The sequence below is a fragment of the Labeo rohita genome, chromosome 6, assembly GCF_022985175.1.
Source record: "Labeo rohita strain BAU-BD-2019 chromosome 6, IGBB_LRoh.1.0, whole genome shotgun sequence".
In the NCBI taxonomy this organism is placed as follows: domain Eukaryota; kingdom Metazoa; phylum Chordata; class Actinopteri; order Cypriniformes; family Cyprinidae; genus Labeo; species Labeo rohita.
This window is the reverse complement of record NC_066874.1, coordinates 33,347,915-33,373,238: the sequence shown is the minus strand read 5'-3', so window position 1 is coordinate 33,373,238 and position 25,324 is coordinate 33,347,915. Positions and strand designations below refer to the sequence as shown.

General features: G+C 34.3%; 1 protein-coding gene and 1 long non-coding RNA gene across 2 annotated transcripts; both read left to right on the top strand.

Moving 5' to 3' along the window:
- The first annotated feature begins 2,671 nt into the window (after positions 1–2,671).
- Positions 2,672–5,767, top strand: LOC127167100 (uncharacterized). Its single transcript, XR_007827952.1, has 2 exons — positions 2,672–2,928; positions 5,111–5,767. It is a non-coding gene; the product is annotated as an uncharacterized LOC127167100 (long non-coding RNA).
- Positions 5,768–18,002: 12,235 nt separating this feature from the next.
- LOC127167146 (1,25-dihydroxyvitamin D(3) 24-hydroxylase, mitochondrial) lies at positions 18,003–24,399 on the top strand. Its single transcript, XM_051112994.1, has 12 exons — positions 18,003–18,407; positions 19,158–19,348; positions 19,436–19,529; positions 19,614–19,707; positions 19,790–19,881; positions 20,028–20,139; positions 21,055–21,200; positions 21,448–21,614; positions 23,009–23,087; positions 23,329–23,526; positions 23,615–23,726; positions 23,861–24,399. Exons 1-11 carry the CDS (start codon positions 18,168–18,170, stop codon positions 23,723–23,725), a joined length of 1,524 nt encoding a protein of 507 aa, XP_050968951.1. The 5' UTR covers positions 18,003–18,167; the 3' UTR covers position 23,726; positions 23,861–24,399.
- The last annotated feature ends 925 nt before the right edge of the window (positions 24,400–25,324 follow it).

The window sequence follows — 25,324 nt, the reverse complement described above, 5'->3', positions numbered from 1 at the left end:
GCCTTGTGTAAAGTGGAATAAACAGTTATAGAAAACTGTTACTTTGGGGGTTTTTTAAGGCACAAATCTCACAAAGCTCAAATTTCACCGCAAAATCAAAAAGAAAATAAAAACATATTTTGCATAAGAAAACAATGCTTTGTTTAAAATGTGTGTACTATTTTTTATATTAGGCAGTATACAATCATATTATCTGTGACCCTGGACCACAAAACCTTAAGTAGCACAGGTATATTTGCAGCAACAGCCCAAAATACATTGAATGGGCCAAAATTATTGAAGGTCAAAAATCATTAGGATGTTATGTAAAGATCATGTTTTATGAAGATTTTCTATCGTAAATATATCAAAACTTAATTTTTGATTAGTAATATGCATTGCTAAGAACTTAATTTGAACAACTTTAAAGGCGATTTTCAAATAGCTGTATCTCAGCCAGATATAACAAACCATACATCAATGGAAAGCTTATTTATTCAGATTTCAGATGATGTAAAAAAGTTAATTTCAGAAAATTGACCCTTATGACTAGTTTTGTGGTGCTGGGTCACATCTGAGATTGATTAATTGATATAAATATTATTTTATCTTAAAATATTAAAAGTGTCATTATTACTAATAAGCATGAAATATCAATTCAAATTCAGACTTTTTTCATATTATGGGTCAAATACGTTAGGATGTCCACATCAAAAGAAATTTACGAAAGTGATCAAAGCACATTTAATGGAAGTAAAGTGTCTACTTTTAAGGTTTCAAATAAGATTTGGAGAATGTCAACATTTGGCTGAAATAACTATACAATAATACATTGTCATTCAGTGTAACAATATTTATGTAAAAATTCAAACAACATGCTTACTCTGACTTGTACAGATTAAAAAATATAAAATAATAAGGAAGTATATTAAATTTTATTGTGTTCTAAATGAGTAAAAAATTCTTACTGACAAATGGGCAAATTGTACAAATGTAGAATTACAACAAATTAGTATTTGGGGTGAAATAATTTGTCTTTTAATATGTCATAAATAGTTTTTTGTTGTAAAGAAATGCCTGACAAGATTACACTGAATGACAATTTAGTGGGTGTCCTCTGTAAATTAGGGAAAAATGTATGATTTTTTTTTTTTTTTTGCTCAGAAAAAAAGAAAAATGCAATTAAATTAAACAGAAACATTTTTTAAAAATTTATTCTTAAACAACAATTTATGCTTAAACCTTTGTTATTTATTTTTTTATTTAATATATATTTACTTATAGATTTTATTATACATATTAATATTTTAAAATATTCTTACTATTATTACTATTAAAGTAATAAGGGAGCAAAACACTTTTTCCCCACTTGTTTCCCTTTTTTATTTTGTGGTTACATATTGTGCATACAGTAAAAATCATTTACAACTTTTCAAATATCAGTTTTGTTTTTCTGTGTCCACGTCCATAGTATGAAAATAAACAGAAAAAAAGTGGATTTACAGTAAAACAGATAAAATACAATCCATAAAGTAAAACTTACAGCAATAAACATAAAATACGTTTTTATAACAGTCTATATCTAGTCTCAGATAACATAACAGCACTTACATATACAGAGAATCAGAGTAATGAGTTCAGTCCAGTAGTAACATAGTATAGGCCTAAATAAATAAATAAATAAATAAATTTCTGGTGACACCTGTACTGTTATTTTAAAATAAAAAAAGGTAACAATTCTGACTTTATAACTCGCAATTGTGAGTTTATATCTCACAATTCTGAGAAAAAAAAAGTCAGAATTAAGAGTTTTTAATCATGCAGTCCTGAGAAAAAAAAGTCAGAATTGTGAAATAAGTCGCAATAAAATTGTAATTTTTTTTTTTTTTTTTGGCGGAAAAAGGCTTCCATAGTTATTCACAAACATACATTACCGTTCAAAAGTCTGGGGTCAGTAAGACTTGTAATAGTCTTTAAAGAAGTCTCTTATGCTCATCAAGGCTGCATTTATTTGATTAAAAATATAGAAAAAAAAACAGTAATATTGCAAAATGTTTTTAAAATATAAAATAATGTTTTTTATTTTAACATACTTTAAAATAGAATTTATTCCTGTGATGAAAAGCTGAATTTTTATCAGCTGTTACTCCAGTCTTAAGTGTCACATGATCCTTCAGAAATCATTCTAATATGCGGATTTATTATTAGAATGATCGATGTTGGATAATATCAACAGTTGTGCTGCCAAATATTTTTTGGAACCTGTGATTTTTTTTTTTTTTTTTTTTTTTTTTTTTCAGGATTCTTTCATGAATAACAAGTTTAAAAAGTACAGTGTTTATTCAAAATATAAATATTTTATAACAATGTAAATTATTTATTATTAACTTTTAATAAACTTTTAATTATTAACTTAATACATCCTTGGTGAATAAAAGTATTCATTTCTTTAAAAAAAAAAAAAAAAAAGAAAAGAAACAATAAAAATGTACTGACCCCGAACTTTTGAACGGTAGTGTACATTAGTAAATTGTGATAACTGAAGAATTATTCGAGAAGAGACACTAACTGCTACAATACAAGCTTTGCTGCCATCTGCTGGAATTTCCCCTCAATGACACCAGCTTATTTTAAATAACAAGTCGTTTACCTAGCTTATTTGTACAAGAGCGTATTTTTAAAGGCCCTTGATGACACTTTCACCATCAGTCTGCACTTGTTGTTGTCATTGCAACTTTGCACCCTGAGTCCGTGCCACATAGTAGAACAGAGACACACCGCTAAACACGAGCTGCCCTAGATCACAGCGCTTGTGTGCTCAACACTTATTTGATCAGCTAGTGTTGACAGATCATACCTAATGCTCGTAAAGGAATGTTTGGATGAGTTAGTCCGAGCTCAACGGCCCCTGCGACCCGCCGCCGGCCTTTCAGCCCGTCGCACCCTTGAGTGAGTTTGATCTGAAGGCAAATGTCAATGACTCGCCTCACAAGTTTGTTTTTCAGGTGAATGTGTAGCGAAGAGGTTATTCTGTTCTATCCCATCGTCCTGTTATGATGAAAAGCTCTATATAATGTATATGCAAAGGAAAAGCGCGTAGGACAGACCTGAAAATCAGAGTCAAAAACAAAGCCAGCACTGCTCGTCTGATATAGACGACGAATTCAAGTGTTTTGTGGAAAGAGAAACTCTTTTCTCGTTCATCTCTGTATAACATTTGATCAGTGATGATTGGAACATTTTGTTTGCTCATTCGTTTGTTTTGGCATGGCTGTCTTTATAATAAACTCATGTGAATGTCACCAGGTTTAGATCTTACAGCACAGGTACAGATCTATCTGGCAATGATTTTAAACCACTTTCACGTGTTTGCAAGAATCAATATTAACTTTGAACATTAGATTATTTACTCCTGTAAAGGCTTTTCCCCCTTTTTAAATACAAAGATGAATCCGTTTTTCCCTGTGTACATAAACTGTCTGAAAAGGACATATTTTTGAAGGATAAAGACTTGCCTATTTTTATATTTTCAGTGGTAACATAAAATACATATATTTTACATACTGTAATATAACAATTAAATTAATGACAGTTATATTGAAGTAATTGTATTATAAAATAAAACTATGATTAACAAATAGAATGTCATTTAAAATATAACTAATAATTTATTCTATAATAATTATATAAAACATATGATAAATATTTGAAATTATTATATAAAAATAACCTAATTATATTTATATTATAAATATATCAAGTACATTTATTTATACAAAATATTTATATTTATATAACAAATATATTTTATAAAGGGGATATTTTTATATCATCGTGTTTAATTACAACAAATATAATAATTGTAATAATGGAATATAAATACATAAATTGTAGGCAATTGCAGATTATTATTATTATTAAATAATTTTTACTTTAAAATACATTATTTAAAATTTAATTGTAATATAATATATATTTGTTGCACCCTAAAATGTCCACATCAAAAGAAATTTACAAAAGTGATTAAAGCACATTAAATGTAAGTAAAGTGTCTATTTTTAAGGTTTCAAATGTTTTTTGGGATAAAATGTCAAAATTTGGTTGAAATATTGTTACATTGTCATTCAGTGTAACACAATATTTAGATAAAAATTCAAACAACATGCTTATTCTGAATTTGATTGTGTTTTAAATGAGTAAAAAATTCTGACAAATGGGCAAAGTCTAGGATATTGGCAAGTTTTAAAAATGTAGAATTATAATTTATAATAATAATAATAATTATTATTATTATTATTTTTAAATTATTATTATTATTATTATTATTATTATTATTATTTAATCATTTTTACTTTAAAATACATTATTTAAAATTTAATTGTAATCTAATTTATAAATATAGGCCTGTAATAAAATAAAACAAATGTTATAAGCAATATCATTTAATACATCATATATATAATATAACAATAACAAATAAATACTTATTTAATAAATTATATTATAAAGATACAATATGAATAATGTTAAATGATTGTAAAATATTTACTAAATTAATATCAAATTATTCTGAGCTATTTAGGGTCATGTGTAATTTTCATTATGTATCATGTGTAATATCATTATGTAATGCAAATGATCATTATAATACAAATAATAGAAAAACTAAGTATAAATAAATGTATTACTAACAAAATAACTAATAATATAACAGAAATTGTATGCAATTGTAAATGTATATCAGAAAGATTTTATATATCTAAATTAATATTATTTTGAATGACCAAATTTTTTTTATATCAGACGCATTCTCTGTGTAATTTCTTTCATTTTTTGAAGACATTAAAACAGCTGCGTTAAAATGTTTCAATCTTTCACTGAACCTGAGCGTCCTTTACAAACTCAAAAACAGCATTTCAACCCCACACCGACTTAAACTTGTTTATTTGTCCCGACGTCCACTAATAACAGGGGATCAATTTTGCCATGAACCACATCATGCAAAGCTCACGTAATCAAACGCACGCACTTACACAAGTCAATCCCTCAACCCGACTGTTGACTCCTCAGTTATTTGTCATCCAGCATTCAGCATAACAAGTTTATGGCTACAAAGTCTACTATGTTCCAGAGTCCAGCCGAAAGAGACCTTGAGGAGTCATTTCAGAGAGAGATGGAGGGGAAGCACAGAAACACGGCATGCGGGAGGGACTGTGACCTCGAGCGGCCGCTGATTACGCAGCCACACGCCATCAACATGTAACAGCAGCGAGTTCACTCACTCTAGTGCCCTTGATGCACTCGCCGGACAGGAGACTGACATGTACCGTGATACAGCACTTATCACCTTCACGGTCTCTTCATCGCCTTTTAGGGACATTATTACCTAATTAGACTAAAGACAATGCAGTACACCTCCAGTATGGAGATTAGTGACCAATAAATAACTTTACTCAACTTTATTCATTCCCTGTGTGGATATGCCTTAAAGACCTTTTAACATTTTTTGATTTCATTTAAATTACTTCAGTCCACAAAACATAATTGATCTTAATCGCAAAACATTTATAAACTGTGGTAATGTTTGCTGTACAGTCATCAAATCAGAATTACCACTGAAAAATACTAAGAAAAAACTCAAAAGTGCTTTTGTATGTGTATCATAAATAAATGAATAAATAATATTAATAATAATAAAACATAATGACAGATTGAACTATACTATTAGGTTGTTCTCTATGTAATAAATATTTACAATTGCATAAATTGTTTAATTTTTTTTTTTTTTTTTTTTGATCTTGGGAATCACTCACAGAATCACAGAAAAAAATGGGAATTATAAAAAGAAAAAACATTGACACAGTGCTTAATCATCATAAAGTCACTAATCAAACTGTCTTTGTATATGTGCATCATTGTTAATTAAAATAAATTTACAATTTTTTTTGGAAATAATAAAAATAACTTTGCTATTACATTTAAAAAAATACCTTTTTTCCTTTCAATTTTATATATTCAGATTAGCGTTAGACCAGTGTGAGCTTTTTGATCCCTAATCTTACTTATGTACTTATGTAAACTTGGATGCCATCATAAAGCTTTTGTAACATTTTGCAATAAAACAGAATCATCACTGGAGAAAAAGTGAAACAAAAGTGCTACATTTTCATAAAATTCAGTGGCTAAATTGTTTCATATTGTATACGTGTATCATTGTTTATTAAAATAAACAATATTGACAAATTATAAACTTAACAGTATTTGTTTCTTAATGCAATAACTATTTACTATTGCATAAATAATTTCTCATTGCATAAAGAAATCATTTAAATAATTTTTCTTCTCTTGATTTTAGGATTAAACGCAAATGATTTTGTGAGATCAATATAATAAATAGTCTAAACTTGGATGCCGTCACAAAGGTCACATTTTGCAATTTAACATGCCATTTAATTCTAATTACTGCAGTGCACAAAATATACTTGATTTAAACTAACATATTAATAGATTGTGGTAGTATTTGCTGTACAAACAGTTATCAAATCAGCATTACTTAAAAACAGGTAATTATGAAAAAAAAGTTATAGTTATTGTATAATTATCATTCAAGTTTTCTGTTCTTGATATATTTCCCTATTGCATAAATTATTTATTCTTCTTCCTTTGATCTGAGGCTGAAATGCAGATTTTTTGTGTGATTCTTTTCATTATTGGTAAGTAATGAACTAATGAAGAGCGGTGTGAGTGAGATGCTGGCAGAGGTCATGCAGTACACGATGGTGTTTGAGTGTGTGGTTGTAGTTGCTGGAGTTCAGCACACAGAACACAGGCACTGCCTGAACCCGAGCACTGGCGTTCATCCAGCAGAACACCAACGCTGACCTCCTGACACACCCACACACACACATCTGTTGCTGAACGGCATGGACGGCTACAGTACAGCATGTCCCAAACAAAATATATAGGGCAAAATATATTGGAAAATATAATGACAATTTTAAAAAATACATGGGAAACTAGTGCTATATATTTTTTACATACTGCAGCGTATGCATAGACCATGTATAGGTAGATACATATGAAATATATAGCAATAAAGATACTCCACTAAATTGTTTACATATTATAGCTTTTTTAAAAAAAATACATTCATTCATTTCACTTTCATGAGTAAATACATGTGGTTAGAAAAGTTAAACACATTCATAAACGTATCCTTTAATGCTAAAATTACACATTTCATATAAAAGTGTGATTTATACAAGACAAAAAAATGATTTTTGGAATATTTGAATATTTAATTAAATCACATTTTAAGTTATAAGTGAGCATTATAAGTGAACCACAGAGAACATTATAAAATGAGAACCATTTTGAAAAAACATATATATTCACTTATATAATATAATTATGTAACTTATATATAATATACTGTATATATTACAGTGACACTACATATTTGGACTGTTAATATATGAAAAAAAAAAAAATTCTTTAGATATAAAAAGTATAAATGTGCAACAAGATACTATTTGAGAATCATACATGATGCAACTTGGCAAAATGAAAATGCATTGAGCAACTACATAAAAGCAAACAAAACATGACGCATAAGAACTGATATGCAACCAAATAACAATCCAATCGGTCAAAATCTACAATTTCTGGTTTAATCGGAATTCTTGCTTAAAAATTCATAGCAAAACGTAATGCGCATTTGCTTTGGAAAACACTACTAAATATACAAGATACAAATATAGGCCATTCTGATGCATGCTGGGAATTAATGGATTGTTTACAACTTAATGCAAACCAGCTGTCCCACAGAAAACAACTACAGCACACGAGTCGATCTCAAGATTGTGTGTTGATTTTTCAGTTTGGGGTGCAGAACAGAGCGTGTCGTACGGGAACTTATTGAAACAAGTCAAAGGGCGATCATAACAAGGTGTCCCTGGCAGCACTAAAACATATCTGTTGTTCTACTGTAGCGCAGAAACAGACCCCGGGCTACAGTTTCCCCATCGTCTTTTATCAAGCGGAAGAATTTGTGGTTGCACAACATACTCATAAATTTAGTGTTACACTCAGGGAACTCAAGGAAGTTGACGTCATTTGAGAAAACACAGCGGCAGGCAAAACAGCCTCTAGAAAACAGGCTCGGGCAGGTCACAGAGCGCACGGATACTCGTGTGCTGCAATGAATGAAACAGAGATGAAATCTGGAGAGTTTCCACCAGAGGCTGAACGCAGGGAAAATGTGGTCAGGTGTTTGTAACTTCACTCTCCCGCTCAAACAACAGGCATTACACCATTTGTCCCAAGAGTCAGCGTGCCAAAGTCATGCGGCTCTGGCGCGATTTGAGGGAACACTCAACGCTTTTAAAACTTGACCATGAAGAGGAGAGGCCAACAAAGCCAAACACTGTGCCTATAAAATACATCAAGCATCTGGAAGTCAAGAGAAGGACAAATTGTTATATTAGTCACATATTGTTTTGCAGACATTCCCAGATATATGCTTAATTTTTCTGTGGTCTTTGGTAATCCGAGCATCACTATAACTACTGCTCATAATTAGCTTTAGGATTTGCTCTAGACTTCACGGTGGGCCAGTAAACAATTACATAGCAACGCCCTAGCAACCATCAGTAAGAATGTGATACTATGTGTCCAATTTGTTTCATATTCAGAACTTTAATGTGACAACACCTTTTCTAAACCGCAGTCTTGGACAGCATGTACAGACATTTGCTACCATTTATTTATTTTTAGAGACGTACTTATATTAAAGGCCTAAGTGAGAGTTGAGTGATTTGAATTAACCGCTAGTTATTGTACTTACATGCTGGCCAAACATCAAGAAATATTAAGCAATCACTGAGAAGGATTGTCAGCTGTTGCCATGGCCTGTCACTTATACAACACCCATCATAACAAGCTGCGATGAGCTCATAATAACACTGAGTCACTTCTGAGGGACATCGGAAATGAGTAGCGGGAGTTCTTCCTAAACATTTGGACGACTTTATGGCACGGTCATCCCAAAAGGTTAATGATCCCTGCTGGAGACATGTGGCTGTAATAAATTTGTTGCATCTGTTGGGTGCTGAAAGCATTATAAATAGCACTGAGGCTCAGTGATGGTGGTCCCTGCAATACGAGCGACAGCACTGACGGTAAACCGGAGCATGTTGCCAAACGGCCCTTTGGGGGCGCTGAACGGCTCGAGTAACGCTGTCAACACCTATCAGATCTAATGTAGGTAAACAGGCTCTCTGATTTGTCTATTTATTCTTCTTTTTTTTGTCTAGACAGATAGAAACCGATTGACTTGAGTGAGTAAATAACCACAGCAAATACCCCAGCAGCTACTCATAACACTTTAAAAACCACATGGCAAACTAAAGTATTTTAATCACAATTAAGGTACCCTTTAGACAGATAGATAGATAGATAGATAGATAGATAGATAGATAGATAGATGCACAGGCAAATACAGACGGATGGAGGGATGAATAGACAGAAAGATGGATGGATAGCAAGACAGATAGATGGATAGACAGATAGATAGACAGACACACAGATGGATAGACAGACAAACAGACGGATAGATAGACAGACACACGGATGGATGCACAGACAAATAAAGACGGATGGATAATAAAGACAGAATAAAGACAGATAAGAAGACAAATATACAGATCGATAGACAGACAGACAGATAGATAGATAGCAGGATGGATGGACAGACGGATAGATAGATAGATAGATAGATAGATAGATAGATAGATAGATAGATAGATAGATAGATAGATAGCAGGACAGACAGACAGACAGATAGCAGGATGGACGGACAGATAGATAGATAGCAGGATGGATGGACAGATGGACGGACAGAAAGATAGATAGCAGGATGGATGGACAGACAGAAAGATAGATGGACAGAGACAGATAGCAAGACAGATATACAGATAGACAGACAGACAGACAGACAGACAGATAGTAGGATGGACAGACAGATAGATAGATAGATAGCAGGATGGATGGACGGACAAAGATAGATGGACGGACAGACAGATAGATAGCAAGATAGATATACAGATAGACAGACAGACAGATAGAAAGAAGAATATACAGATAGACGGACAGACAGACAGACAGACAGACAGACAGACAGATAGATAGATAGATAGATAGGTAGGTAGATAGATAGATGGACAGATGGATATAGACAGATTGATGGATGGATAGATGGAGGGACAAACAGATGGATAGACAGACAGATGTACAGAGGAATAGATAGACAGACACCTAGAGGGCGATGGTCTTGTATTATAAACATTATGGGTGAATTCAGTTAACAGGCCAGGAGTTCAGAAAACTGCAGTTCCATGGAACTCCAATTTTGATTTCATTGGGGATGAATCATTTTAAAAGGGCCGGTTGTGGACATTTTCGTAATTGCAGCCAGATTTATGGGAATGGTTTTAACCTTCCGTAAAACAACCTCAAGATCCCAGTCTGAAAGTTTTACTGCTCATCGTCTGGACGGATTTACTCCGTTCAAATTGCTACCACTGATTTTGTATCTGATCTGCATAATTGCTTCTGTGAATCAAGTACTAAAACAACATAGACAGCATGTGCAAATGCACAATGCAGATTCATTCAGTTCTATAGAAGACAAAGCCATCAAATGGCTGGTGCAGTATAGAATCTACAATAAATTTCATCAAACTGATCAATAGGTGAGAACTTGAGTTCTCAGGTGATTGATGTGTGTAGGGTAATGTGCAGGCTGACATTTTCTGTGCTCCTGTTTGCTTACTCATAACATGATAAGATAAGGCCAGCTGGATTTCTGCTTGTTTCCGAAAGGCTCTGCACCCTAGATAGGGTTTATGCGCCCTGTGGGACACAGTATCTAGGGTCAAGAGCTTCAGCAAATTTACCCGAGGCTTTAAGTAGCTTGGTCGGGGTCATGGGGGACGAGGGGTTTCATCACCTGTGAGTCAGGCAGTTTACTGGCACCATGCATCGGCTCGGGATTATGAGTGAGTCAGAAATCTGATTTTTGGTGTATGTGACCTGAGCCCATTAAGCAGTTTATAGTCTAAAAAGAAAAAAAAAAGATTTTAAATCAGTACTATAAATGAATGTGTAAAATAAATAAGGTTCTTGAAATTCTGCTAATGACTGAGTCACTACTATGACAAAAGATGCAGATCCATCAGACATGGACACACTGTTGATGACAAGAAAAGAGTTTCATAATTAAGCTTTTTAATAAATAATTCACTCACACACACACACACACACACACACACACACACACAAAAACCATATTTAGTAAATATAAGGTTATTACTAACTTTCTACAGAAAAGAATACGAACATTCCCAATTCCTTTTTCTCTGAATTCCCTAAATAAAGGTCAAAAGCAGAACACCTCATGGTGGCTTTATTGTAACATCGCATCCTGAATGGTTAAAAATGGCTTTCTGTCCAACTAAGCGGACATCATGCATCAGAAGGTTAAGAAACACAAATCTGGCTTTGTTCCTTTGTTTTTCTGGGAGACTAAACCTTGTAATCAACTCACTAGTTCTCATGGCAGTGAGCCACCGGTGGTTTTAAAGTGTTTGTGTTTATCCTCTTGACTCAAGATTACGACATCAAAACAGTTTGTTTACAAAGTACAGCGTGCGAAAACAATATAACGTACTACATCTTACGGGAAAGACAGCAGTAACGAGACCTCTTTAATATATCAAGCGTTTCTCATAGAAAGCAATGAGATTAAATAACAAACTGGTTTTGGACTCATGTGCTCTCGCATGTGTCTCCTTCAGAGTTTCCTTTCTTAAACTTCTGCAAATCAAAAATTAGAAATCTCAAACTTTTCTCATCACACTCTTCCTAAATGATCTAAGCTGCTCTCTGCATTCATTTTATAGCTCTGTACTACTGATTCATGTGTGACTGTTTTCTTCTGAGGAATATCTAAACATCACATCATGAGCTATAAACTGTTCCTCTGCTCTTCTTCATTCTGTCGTCTTGTAGCTGAAGTCTATCTACTCATCCATCTGAAAGTGGGAACATTCCAGTGGAAGAATGCTTTGTACATGTGGGCACAGGATGAGCTCAAAAATGTTAATAATCTCTCTCTCTCTGCTGGCAGGAGGAGACACACTGTCATATATGCAAATAGAGGAGCTGATTTGGGGAAACTGCTATCGATTGCACCCGTTGATCTATTGGCTCATTTTTAACCCTTTCCTCCAAGCTGTGCAAAAGTAGTGCACCAAAGTGTATTGGGTCTGATTGGATAAGTGATTTTCGGTGTGGACTTTGAGACTCTTAAATGAGGTCAGTCGAGGTTATACTGAAAGGATGCAGATGGAACTGAAACGATTTGGCTTGAGGAGACAGACTTCACATCAAATATTAAGTAGCTACTCCAAGCAGCGTAATATCTTTATCCAATAAAAGTGAATAAAATGTTCTCTTTTGACTTAAGGTTACGTCAAAAAACAATGTTTTGTTTACACTGTAAAGTGTTCAAAAACAATATGACATACTATGTCTTATAGGAAAGACCTATCAGAGATGAAGTCATGTTATGAAACAAAATGAGGAAAAATAACCTTTAAATCAAACCATGAAATGCATGAATATTACTATAACCTGCACAGGCCAAACAATATCATACATTACAGGGTTTCTGTGGGTCCTTCCACAAATGCATGCCTTAAAAGGTCTTAAATTGGAGTAGAAAGTCTTAAATGTATAAAGTCATGGCATAAAATGTTGCATGCATGTCAGTATTTTTCTCTTTGTGTTTTCCAGTAGAAACATCTAAGCATTCTTAAATCAAGTTACTTTTACTAGAGGTGCAAAATGAAGACAGATACTGACAAACTGAACCAAATTAACTATGTTTGTGTAAAACAAAGAATTATCTGCCATTCAGGTATGAAGACTTGTTTAAAAAAACATATTATTGACATTTGAATTGGTCTTAAAATGAGCAGAAACCCTGACATTGAATAGACTGAATTTTGGCCAATAAATTATAAGACAAACTGTGGTCATTCTTAACCAAATAAATAGAGTTTGAGTAGGTGTCTTCTGACGTCAACAACAAAAGATATGAAAGTCTATCTTATCTATCGTTAGTTGCACTTTATTTACAATTTGCATTGTTTTTCCACTGCAGTCAACAAGCCCAAATATTAGGACACAGCCCTGCACCAACTACCCATTTAATTTCATAACAGCATTATGATAATTGTGCATTGCAATGATGGCTCTACTCTTTGAGGTCTCGAGTGTGAAGTAGAGGAAAGGCTGCCGTAGGGAAACCCTTAACCCTTTCCCGGCCCTCTGAGTTGTTTGTGCAAGAAAAACCTCAGAGAGGGTCAGTGAGTTCGTAGTGAGGTATCTGGGGCTGAGCCGTTCCCAAATGTCACCTATAAATCACTGTTCGAGCAGTGTAAAAACACTGTAAATTGACAGCAAAATTATGCTATTGGACCAGATTGGTTCCTCAGGTTTGCCCTGACGTGACAGGTATGAATGACACAAGAGGGGACATTTTTTACTCTATTTCACACGCACAAATCCTTCAACACCTTGATGCCGAGTGGAATGCGACCTAATTCTTTAAAGAAGGACAGCTAAGGTCGTCAAACGGCACAAGAAACAGATGTGGCTGAGAAATGCGGTATGAGAATTTGTGAACAAAGCACAACAATGTTTTAGCAGTCAGATATGATCCGCCTTGTGGCAATTAACAAATAATTGAGTTCATCATCTAACGAGGTTTAATTCGAGCAGAGTTCAATTAAAACGTTTGATTTTCAATAGGCAATCTTCTTGAGCATGTCCACATATGCAATCTTTGATCCAACTCCAAATTACTAAATCTTTATACGCAACCAAAGATAAATTATGAAACACAAACATGACTAGTTCACCTCCCAAGTCTTTTCTTCATCTGCCACACGCATAATGAACAAATTGTTACTGAACGACCTTTACTAGTGTTTATGTGCATGTGTGTGTTGTCTCTGAACTCAGTGGCCCCTATCAGCCGGGGTCGTACAAGCTTGACTCATCAGTTTTGGTTCACTTCATGTGTTTTCGGCCTGTCTTATGTGTGTAATCCAGCTCTCAGGTCAAAGAGTTTATGAGGCAGAATCATTAGGTTGACAGAACATGAATAAAACATTAGATTTCAAATCACTTAGTCTTAAGTAAGGGTATTTGTTAAGCCTCGTTGTTAAATGTCTGTACTATGTGCTGCAGACATGAAGCAGAGGCATATTTTATCTCACAGACGAGTGGAAAAAAAATCCCAGACTTGAGTCGGATATCAGCAAGTAACCAAATGAAAACCACTTATTATTACCCAGAATGCTCTGGCAACAATCCACAACACCTTAACATCACGCCAGTGAGTTCTGCATAGCCAAACCCATGTGTTTTCAAAACCATGTGTATTTTTATGGATACTCTTGTGCAATGGTATCTTGTTTTCCCATTACTTTTGATCTAAAGCTCAAACCAATGTTGGGCGTTGGGCAATTAAAAAAAATCCAAAAATCCCAAGTATGAAAGAGCTTAACCAAAATTTACCAAAGAAAGAGTCTTGCATCAACCACAACCTTCCAGAGCCTTGTACTGCCAAATAGCCAAAACAAGTTCAGGGTTTTAAGTCCTTGCATGGCTGTGGTTTGGTCAGAAGCTCTAATACCTTGTTTTTGCCAAAAACGACCACCCATGTGTTCCTGAATAACCTGAGGACTGGTTCAAATTACATTCTTTTAGTCGATTTAGTCCATTAAAGTTAACAAGAGGTAATGTGCATATTGCATGTTATTGTTTATAGGTTATATGTTTATAGGTTTGTTTATGAGGGTTAATTCTAACTGCATCCACCATCTTGAGTTTCCTGTCACTATAAACAATTGCTACTCACTTCACTGTTCATAGTCCAAACATCTCCTCTGTTAACCAACAACCGGTTCTGAGGCATTTCTGTTATGCAGTAAACACATTTAAAAAACAAATGGTGTTTCATACATTATCATACTAGCAAAATTCATTAAATTCATCGCCAGTACTCACAACTGTCTGCTTCTGATTCCCCTCCATAATGATGTCACTTCCTGGAAGATGTGGAACTGACTTTTATTATTTAAAGGAATAAAAATACTAACAAAAAGGATGGAAAGTGACACTGGGGACAGTAAAAATTATGAAATGATTATCAATTAAATGCTATTCCTAAAAAAAGGAGGAAAAAAGAAATAATATAAATAACAAGATGGGTTATGAAGCATAGTCAATTTTATTTATTTTTTTAAGAACCAGAGTCAAATTTAAATTTTTAATTTTAAATTTAGAATTTTTAAATTAAATTATTTAAATTACTTTATCTAACATACCATGCCTTAAACTTCTAGGATCATTTTTAAAGCAGCATGTGACCTTACTGTGCAATTTGATCATCATGCTAGTCAAGACATATATAAATCAGCCAAAATTTGGCCATTTTGAGATTATTGGCTAAAAACAAATATCTGCTTTGAATAACAGAATGATTAACAAAACTACCATCAGCCTTGTCAACATGCACAAGTTGCGTTTAAATGTTGTTTTTATTTTTTCTGTGGTTTTTTAGGCCTTTTGTGTAAAAATGGTCATTTTATTAGACTTCTTAAGTGCTGTAATTAAATTGACCAGTATCAGATGTTGAAAAAGGCATTTTTTTGTCCACTATTGATGACTACCATAAAACAAGTTAGTAATATGTTCTATGAACATTTAAAAAACATTTAAAAGGGTTAACTTATTTATTTATTTATTTGTTTGTTATGTGGATGTTAAAGATAACAATAGGGGAATGTTCCATTTTATTATTTTGCATACATTATGGGAATTACTTTTGAATGTTCTCTAAACCGAACATCCAACTGAAAATTTTCAGAAAAACATTCCATAAATGTATAAATAACGTTTTTGTGCTGACATTTTGAGAACGTTATGATAACTTTGAATGAACGTTCTATTAAAGTTGTCTCGTTGTCTCCTCGGCACTAGCAAACCCAGTCCTGATAAATCCGTTCTCTGTGTGTTTTATGGACACTGTTGTTAAATACTACGACAGCACAGCAAGCACTGCAGAGGGTTCAAGGTTATTTAAACAAGACCTATGTATGCTCTGAGTCAACATGTTTACTGTACCACATATCTCTACTTTGGTAAAACTATACTATGTCATGAGCGTGGGATTACCAGAGGGGCCTGAGTTCAGATATAACATTGCACATTGGGTACCGGGCAACACACTTACCCGGCTAATTTTATTCCCAAACCTCATGGGTCATACGATACACACAGTAACAACATGGTCCGGCTAAGTTCATAAACGTACAATACCAAGTGTACTTTTTCTGCCAAATAGGACAGTTATATAATATATATATATATATGCGACCCTGGACCACAAAACCAGTCTTATGTTGCACGGGTATATTTGTAGCAATAGCCAAAAAAACACTGGATGGGTCAAATTTATCGATTTTTCTTTTATTCCAAAAATCATTAGGATATTAAGTAAAGATCATGTTCCATGAAAATATTTTGTAAAATTCCCACCGTAAATATATAAAAAAATATTTTTGGATTAGTAATATATATTGCTTTAAATTGACAAATTTAAAGGCAATTTTCTCAGTATTTAGATTTTTTTTTTTTTTTTTTTTTTTTTTTTTGCACCATCAGATTCCAGATTTTCAAATAGTTGTATCTCGGCCAAATATTGTCCTTTCCTAACAAACATACATACATTAATGAAAAGCCTATTTATTCAGCTTTCAGACGATGTATAAATACCAATTTTGAGAAATTTACACTTATGACTGGTTTTGTGGTCCAGGGTCACATATATGCACTGAAATAAATGCATGATTTACTGTGAAATAATCTTTTTTGTAAGTAAATTTCACACAAATAATTACAAATAACCAGCAAGTAACTGAATGGCACTGAATTAAATGTTACATTTTGAATTAAAAATACTAAAAGAAACTCCAGTAACCCTTGTTTAAACAGCAGCGTTAAAAATTCTTTAAAATATGCACTTACACCGGAAAAAACAGAAATTGCTAGTACATTTCACAAATAATTATACAGAAATGGCAATTTACATAGAATTTTGAATGAGAAAAACTGAAACAGTATTTTTTTGTAAAACATAATCCAATAATCGATATTATTTACAGTGTACTCTTATACATATGCAGCTTTTTAATGTAAAATACATACACAACCATCTTGGTACATTTATTAGACAATGCTGTAAAACCATAATAAATTAATTCTATTGCAATGCAAATTAATTAATTAATTAATTAATGAAGATGAATGCCTTCATGCCATCAAATTCATTCATTAAATTCTTAATATTTATACTTTAATTTGTCACACTGTAGGACCCATTAGATATGCACTTTCTCTTATGCAACTTTTAATCTGAAATCTTGATGCTTATGGACAAACATACATGTTATCTCTCAGCTCTCCTGATTTATTTATTACTAATACTGTAAAACCATACTACATGAATAATGTTATCTCAATGCAAAAAGCTTTCAGAAGAGTTTCTTTTCGAAATTCGCTATGAATCAGATGCCGCACTTGTGGATGCCGATGCTTGATGACATGTCAGATCTCATCAATGAAATTCCGCCTTCTAGATGTTCTAGATGTTCTAGAGCTCCATCGCAAACACTGTACAAACAACCGCGACCGTCGATCGCCTTTGGCCAAGAGAGCGCACAGGAGCTATTGAGCAAATATTTGCGCGTCGTGGCGTCGCGTGGTCTCCGTGTTGACTCAGAGAGAGGAGTTGAGGGCAGCTCAAAGCGAACCGCGTCACCTCCGTTATGTTTATTTATAAAGCGCGTTTGAGGGTACTTCCTCGGTCTATGTGGGGTCATGCGGTACTCACCAAAGCGGATCCATAAATGAATGGTGGGCTCGACTTCCACACACGATTCCTGATTGGTCGCCGCGTCCGACCGAGATAAACACGGCCGCGAGTATATATATAGTGGCATTTAAGAGAAACTTCACAAACACTTTTACGCACGCCGTTTTACGCACGCGCCAAGATGAGAGTGCATATCCAAAAGGGTCCTCAGATTCTGGAGCTGCTGAAGAAGAAGTCTGTGGGGCTTCAGCACTGTAAACCCACATCCTCCGTGTGCGTGCTGGACTCGAAGGATGCTGCGGGAAGCGCGCCCTGTGCGCACAGTCTCGACTCCATCCCTGGACCAACCAACTGGCCGCTGTTCGGAAGCCTCATCGAGCTGCTCCGAAAAGGGGGTTTAAAAAGACAACATGAGGCGCTGGTATGAACCTCTTTATTGTTATACATTATTAAACAATTATTTTGTTTTATTTTAAAAAAAATTACGATAACTGATTTTTTTTTTTATTTTATTTTGATTTTTATTTATTCTTTTCAGTCCAATTAAAATACTTTTTTTCAGTTTGAATAATTACTTTAAAGTTAATTTTTATAATTAATGTATGAAATACAGTATAGAATATAAACCTTGCTTTCCATTAATAATAATAATAATAATAAATACATTATTTTATTTCAGTTTATGTGGGATTTTCATTTATATTCTACTTATTCTATAAATTAACTTTATTGAAACTTTTTTTCCCCATTTATTTAGAGTTATTTAAATAAAATATAAATTCATGATTTTAATCTTTTTATTAATCGATTTTAGTCATGTATGCTTTTCATTTAAAATGTTCTTATTTGTATATACACTATAACATTTATGTTTAGTAAAGTTTTTAATGTTAGTTAAGTAAAGTTTTTTAATATTATAAATAATGAATGCATGATTTAATTTTATTTCTTGTGTGCTTTTCATTTATATTTTTCCTATTTATATACACACTATAAATTAACTTACAGCTTTACTTAAAATAGTAATTTTAGTGAAACTTTTTATGCTTATTTGAATCCTGGCTTGTCCTAATAATAGTTTAAATAAAATCATTGTTTAATTAAATGTATTTATTTACATTTCTTCAATATTAAGGGTGTTTTCTCTGTTCTTCTCTGTTTTTAACCTCAGATCCATTACCATAAGAAATTTGGGAAGATCTTCCAGATGAAGCTGGGCTCTTTTGAGTCGGTTCACATTGGGGCTCCATGTTTACTGGAGGCTCTTTACAGAAAGGAGGGCAACTATCCTCAGAGACTGGAGATCAAACCATGGAAAGCCTACAGAGACATGCGGGACGAAGCTTATGGGCTGCTCATCCTGTAAATATCATAGTTCAGTTACAAATGCATGCGAGATTTTATTGGTCATTTCATAATATTCTAAAATGCAAACAAATGCATTTGCAGGGAAGGAAAGGACTGGCAGCGGGTGCGCAGCGCTTTCCAGCAGAAACTCATGAAACCAACTGAAGTCATGAAACTGGACGGCAAAATCAATGAAGTGAGTTCTGCTTGAGAAATTTCAAGTATAATGCACATATATGCACAGACTGTATGAATGACTGCTTGTTGTCTTTATGGAAAGGTTTCAGCTGATTTAATCAAGAGGATCAGAAGAGCCCAAGTCAACGGGAAGATCGATGATTTGTATTTTGAACTGAACAAGTGGTCCTTTGAAAGTGAGTTTCACACCACGTTTTCCACATACTTCCTTGTTATAAAGAAATGCATTAAATGTTTATTTCTCTTTTGGTCTTTAAGCCATTTGCTATGTGCTTTACGACAAACGTTTTGGACTCTTGCAAGACAGCATCAGTGAGGAGGCCATGGATTTCATCACGGCAGTAAAAACGGTAAATTGACCATCCTTTTGATCCAATTCATAGCTTGAACAGTGTGTAACACACTGTAAGCTTCATCTACATCTCTTCTGATGCAATGCAATGCAAAGTGTTTCATAGTTCCAAAACAGATCCACATGGTGTCTTCTCACTTTCAGATGATGAGCACCTTTGGATTGATGATGGTGACGCCCGTGGAGCTCCACAAGACCTTCAATACGAAAACTTGGCAAGATCACACAGCGGCCTGGGACCGTATTTTTAGCACAGGTACTAAAGCGCTCCTTAATCAGTTGATGTGTGACCCATAAAGCATTCATTTCAAGTCAGGTGATGACACATGAACTTACAGCTTTCTGCTCCGAGCCACCATAGCAGATCAGCAGAAGAGAGAGAGAGAGAGAGAGAGTAAACCGCAGTAGTAAACGCAGTGACCTAAGTGCATGAAAATCCAGCCAAATATTTGTAGTAGCAGAAGCGGAGCAAAGGGAGGGAGGGAGGGCAGGAGGAATGTTGACGTGAGGCTGAATTACTCACAGTTTGTTGTGCTGCTATTGCTCCATTAGCGGCGGCTCACTCGCAGCACCTGTCACACAGCTCTTTTAGCTTTCCCTGCAGCTAAAAACAGCGGCACGTGCTGTACCTGACTACACGTAGGGCGTTCCACACATAGGCCTGCCATTAAGACAAAAATGGTGACACCTTAACAGTTTTTAAGTTTTTGAATAGAATATTTAGATTTTAAACACTGATAATAATCAGAAATGTTTCTTAAGCAGCAAATCAGCATCTTAGAATGATTTCTGAAGGATCATGTGACTGAAGACTATAGTAATGATGCTGAAAATTCAGATTTGATCACAGGCATAAATAACATTTTACAATATATTCACATAGAAAACAGTTATTGTGTTTTTGTATTTTGTTGCATTATTATTTTAAATTATCCCTGTGTTGATGAGCATAAGAGACTTCTTTTTAAAAACAAATAAATCCAACCTCCAATGATAGTTTGTCTATATAAATATAATTATAATATATTTAAATTAGTAATTTATTTTAAATGGATTGAGCAAATTTTATTTACTTCTATTTTCAAAAAATAACCATGCACGCACTCAAAATGTCATGTTTTAAAACTATTACAAATATCACCAACTAACAAGCAATCTTTCATTTTTTCAGCAAAACTTTACATTGACAAGAATCTGAAGAGGCACTCAAACGGCGACTCTGAAAACTTCCTCTGCGATATCTACCACCAGAGCCACCTCACCAAGAAGGAGCTGTACGCCGCCACAACCGAACTCCAGGTCGGAGGAATGGAGACGGTACGCACTTTCTTGTTTTTCAGCGAGTTTGTTTTCGAGTCACACTCGTGAGCTAAAAAAACAGTTATTTTAACTCGTCTTTGTTCTGCTCTTATCCAAGCTAAGACTGAACAACACACAGCTTAGTTCAATCAAGCACATAAGTCAGAAGAATGAGGCAGAGCAGGCGTAGCGCGCCGCTCAGGCAGGGACGCTGTACAGCGTGGCCTGATTGACCAAGCAAATCCTTCTTGTTTTCTTCTTGCAGACCGCTAATAGCATGTTGTGGGTTATTTTCAACCTCTCACGTAACCCCTGCGCCCAAGCTAAACTTCTGAAGGAGATCCAGGAAGTGGTGCCTGCAGGGGAAACGCCGCGTGCCGAGCACATCAAGAACATGCCCTACCTCAAAGCCTGCCTGAAGGAGTCCATGAGGTGGGCAAAATATATTTATTACAAGTTTTTTTTATACATATAAAAAGTTTCCTTGTTCTTTAAGGAACTGTTTACTGAAAAGTTAAAAATAAAGGTGCTTTTTTGGCATTAATGGTTCCATGAAGAACCTTTAAATTTGAATAATAAATAAATAAAGGTTCCAAACGCAGGTTTCGCATCAATGAACCATTAAGAACCATTCAGGGTTACGCCAAGAACCCTTCAGCCAAGAACAGTTCTTAAAAGAACAATTATTTTTTTCCACTATAAAGAACATTTTGTGGAATGGAAAGGTTCCAGAGATGTTGAAGGTTCTTCATGGAATCATCAATGCCAGTAAAGAACATTTATTTTTAAGAGTGTAAAATCTTTCCATTCCAAAAAAGTTTATATATAGTGGAAAAGGGTTCTTCAGACACAAATAAGGGTTCGAACCATTTTGGGTTCCCAAACGTTTTTTAAAAGAACCATTTTTCTTAGTCCGAAGAACATTTGAATAATCTAAAGAACCGGTTTCCACTATAAAGAACCTTTAGTGGTTCCATGGATGTTGAAGGTTTTTCGTGAACACATCAATGCCAATAAAGTGAAAAATTAAGAAAATGGTTCTTTCAAGACCTGTTTACTGAAAAGTTCTTTTGGGAACCTAAAATGGGTTCTTACACTAAAGGTTATTTATTGGAATCAGTAGTTTCATGTAAAGAACCTTTAACGTCCATGGAATCTTTCCATTCCACAAAAGGTTTTATAGTGGAAAAGGCTCTTCAGGTTATTAAAAAGTTCAAAAATGAGGACAATGGAACTTAACAGTTCTTTGCAGAACCCAAAATGGTTGTTAGACTGGTAAAAATAAAGTTTTTTTATTGGCATTGATGGATCCATGAAGAACCTTTAACATCCATGGAATCTTTCAATTCCACAAAAGTTACTGCCAAAAACCTCTCTTTGCAACCTTTATTTTTAAAAGTGAGTCATCCCATCACTTTTCTGTTGAATTCTCAGTGTCAGCTGTAAAAGGGTTATATGAGGTGATGCATGATCAATAAAATGGCAGCAGATTAGGCTGATCATTCCCAGATGCAGTCAGCTGACATAGTAGTCCCGACCGGAATCCGAAAGCGCATGGAAGCATGTTTATGCGTCACGCTTTCATGTTTCAGGCGACAGTCATGCGTTACAGGAAGACACGGACATTAAAGCAGGATAATGCTGAAGCATGTGCTGGGAATGTTGATGGTGTATTTGTGGGATTATCTAGCCTTGACTTGCATTAGCAGCATAACGTGCCTCATACCTTTCAGCTTACGCGCTCACGCATGCCAAAAAAGAAAAGAGGAAATTCTCAGGAATTCTCAAAAGCAAGAAGTTCATTGTTGTCTTTTTTTTCCCCGCAGAGTTTCACCGTCTGTGCCGTTCACCAGCCGTACCTTAGACAAAGACACCGTGCTGGGCGATTATACTCTATCCAAAGGAGTGAGTATCTCATTATTAGAACTGCTCACTACTGCCCCCTATATGAACTCTGATTCAAAACCTAGTGAGAGGCCTTGAAGTCTGCAGTCCAACTGACAGCTCCTTTCTAAGAAAGCATCCTAACCGAAATAAGCCTCTAAGTTTCATAGACATTTTATGCATTGCACATTATTGAATTCATTATAAGAGAGTATTTGAGTGCATTACATTTATTTATCCCTATTTCTTATGATGTTTTCAGACCGTCCTGATGATCAACAGTCAGGCTATCGGTTTAAATGAGGAGTATTTTGACAACGGGAAGCAGTTCAGACCAGAGCGCTGGCTCAAGGAGAAAGGCTCTATCAACCCATTCGCACACGTGCCGTTTGGGATCGGAAAGAGGATGTGCATCGGCCGGCGGCTCGCTGAGCTACAGATCCAGCTCAGTCTCTGCTGGGTATGTTTGCTGGACATAAAAGCTTAAGCAATACTTCTAGGTCTTAATATAAGTAGATTAATGTAATTTTTCATGCTCTTCATCACAGATACTACGTGAGTACGAGATTGTGGCCACAGATCATGAGCCGGTGGACGCGCTGCATTCAGGAACTCTGGTTCCCAGTCGAGAGCTTCCTGTGGCTTTTGTCCGTCGATGAGGTATGAATATGATTTCAAACATCTTATTTAAGAACATAAAGACATTAGAAGAGGTTTGATGCTCCTGTGTGCATTGTGAGGCTCTTGTCTTGTGTTTTGAAACCTGTTTTTTTTTTTTTTTTTTGTCTTTGCAGATACTAACCTGAACAGATGACTCCATATTAATGGATCTGACACATTGTGGCCTTTATACTGCTGCTAACGTTTAGAATGAGTTTCACACTTATACCTCAAACTATTAGTATTTAGTTTTATGATACTAGTAAATAATTCTTCTATTTATTTACTTTATTAAAAAACAACAGCTTAAATTAAATATTTAAGGTTTTTCCATAATTGCTGCTACCTTCTATATTATTATAGTAAAATTATTATGCAGAGATGATAAATTTTCTATGCAATATTATTTAGTACTGAAATCGTTCCATGTACAGTATTATGTAAATCTTTTTTCTAATACAAAAAGTGTAAAAATGTTGTACATACATGTTATATTAAACATAAATGTAATGTTCTATTTATGTACTCAGTAATATGTATATGTTAAATTTCTGTCTGTATGAGTGATGAGAAAACATTGTTGAAGTGATTGTTGACAAGAAAATCACTAGAGTCAAGAAATTCACTGGATATTGTTTACTACTTATGTTCTTAATAAAAACTTTAAATGTAATGCTGTGGTCTGATATAAATTGATTCACTGTGTATCCCACAATAAAAATACTTGACTTTCACTTACATACATACATAAATACATAAATAAATAAATAAATACATCTGGAAATTGTAATCAGTCCATACTATAATGAACCACATAATTGATCTAAAATAATTAAATAAATAATACATTTATATGGAGAAATGATGCTGAAAATTCAGCATTGATCACAGCAATAAATACCATTTTATCATATATTCACATAGAAAACACTTATTTTAGATTGTAATAATATTTCACAATAATACTGTTTTTACTGTATTTTCAATGAAGCTTTGGTGAGCAGAAGAGACTAAAAAAAAGATTCATTATAAAGTACCGAAATCGTATCGAACCGTGACCCTCGAACTGAGGAACATACCGAACGGTGACATCAGTGTACCGTTACACCCCTAATATATACATATATACACACACACACATATATATACACACACACACATATATATATATATATATATATACATATATATATATGTGTATATATATGTATATATATATATATACAGGGGTTGGACAGTGAAACTGAAACACCTGGGTTTAGACCACAATTAGTATGGTGTTTGGCCTCCTTTTGCAGCCAATACAGCATTATTTCATCTTGGGAATGACAAATACAAGTCCTGCACAGTAGCCAGAAGGATTTTGAGCCATTCCTTTCGCAGAACAGTGGCCAGGTCACTATGTGATGTTGGTGTATGAAAACATTTCCTGACTCGCTCCTCCAAAACACCCCAAAGTGGCTCAATAATATTCAGATCTGGTGACTGTGCAGGCCATGGGAGATGTTTAACTTTACTTTCATGTTCATCAAATCACTCTTGTCACCAGTCTTGCTGTGTGTATTGGTGCATTATCATCCTAATACACGGCACCACCT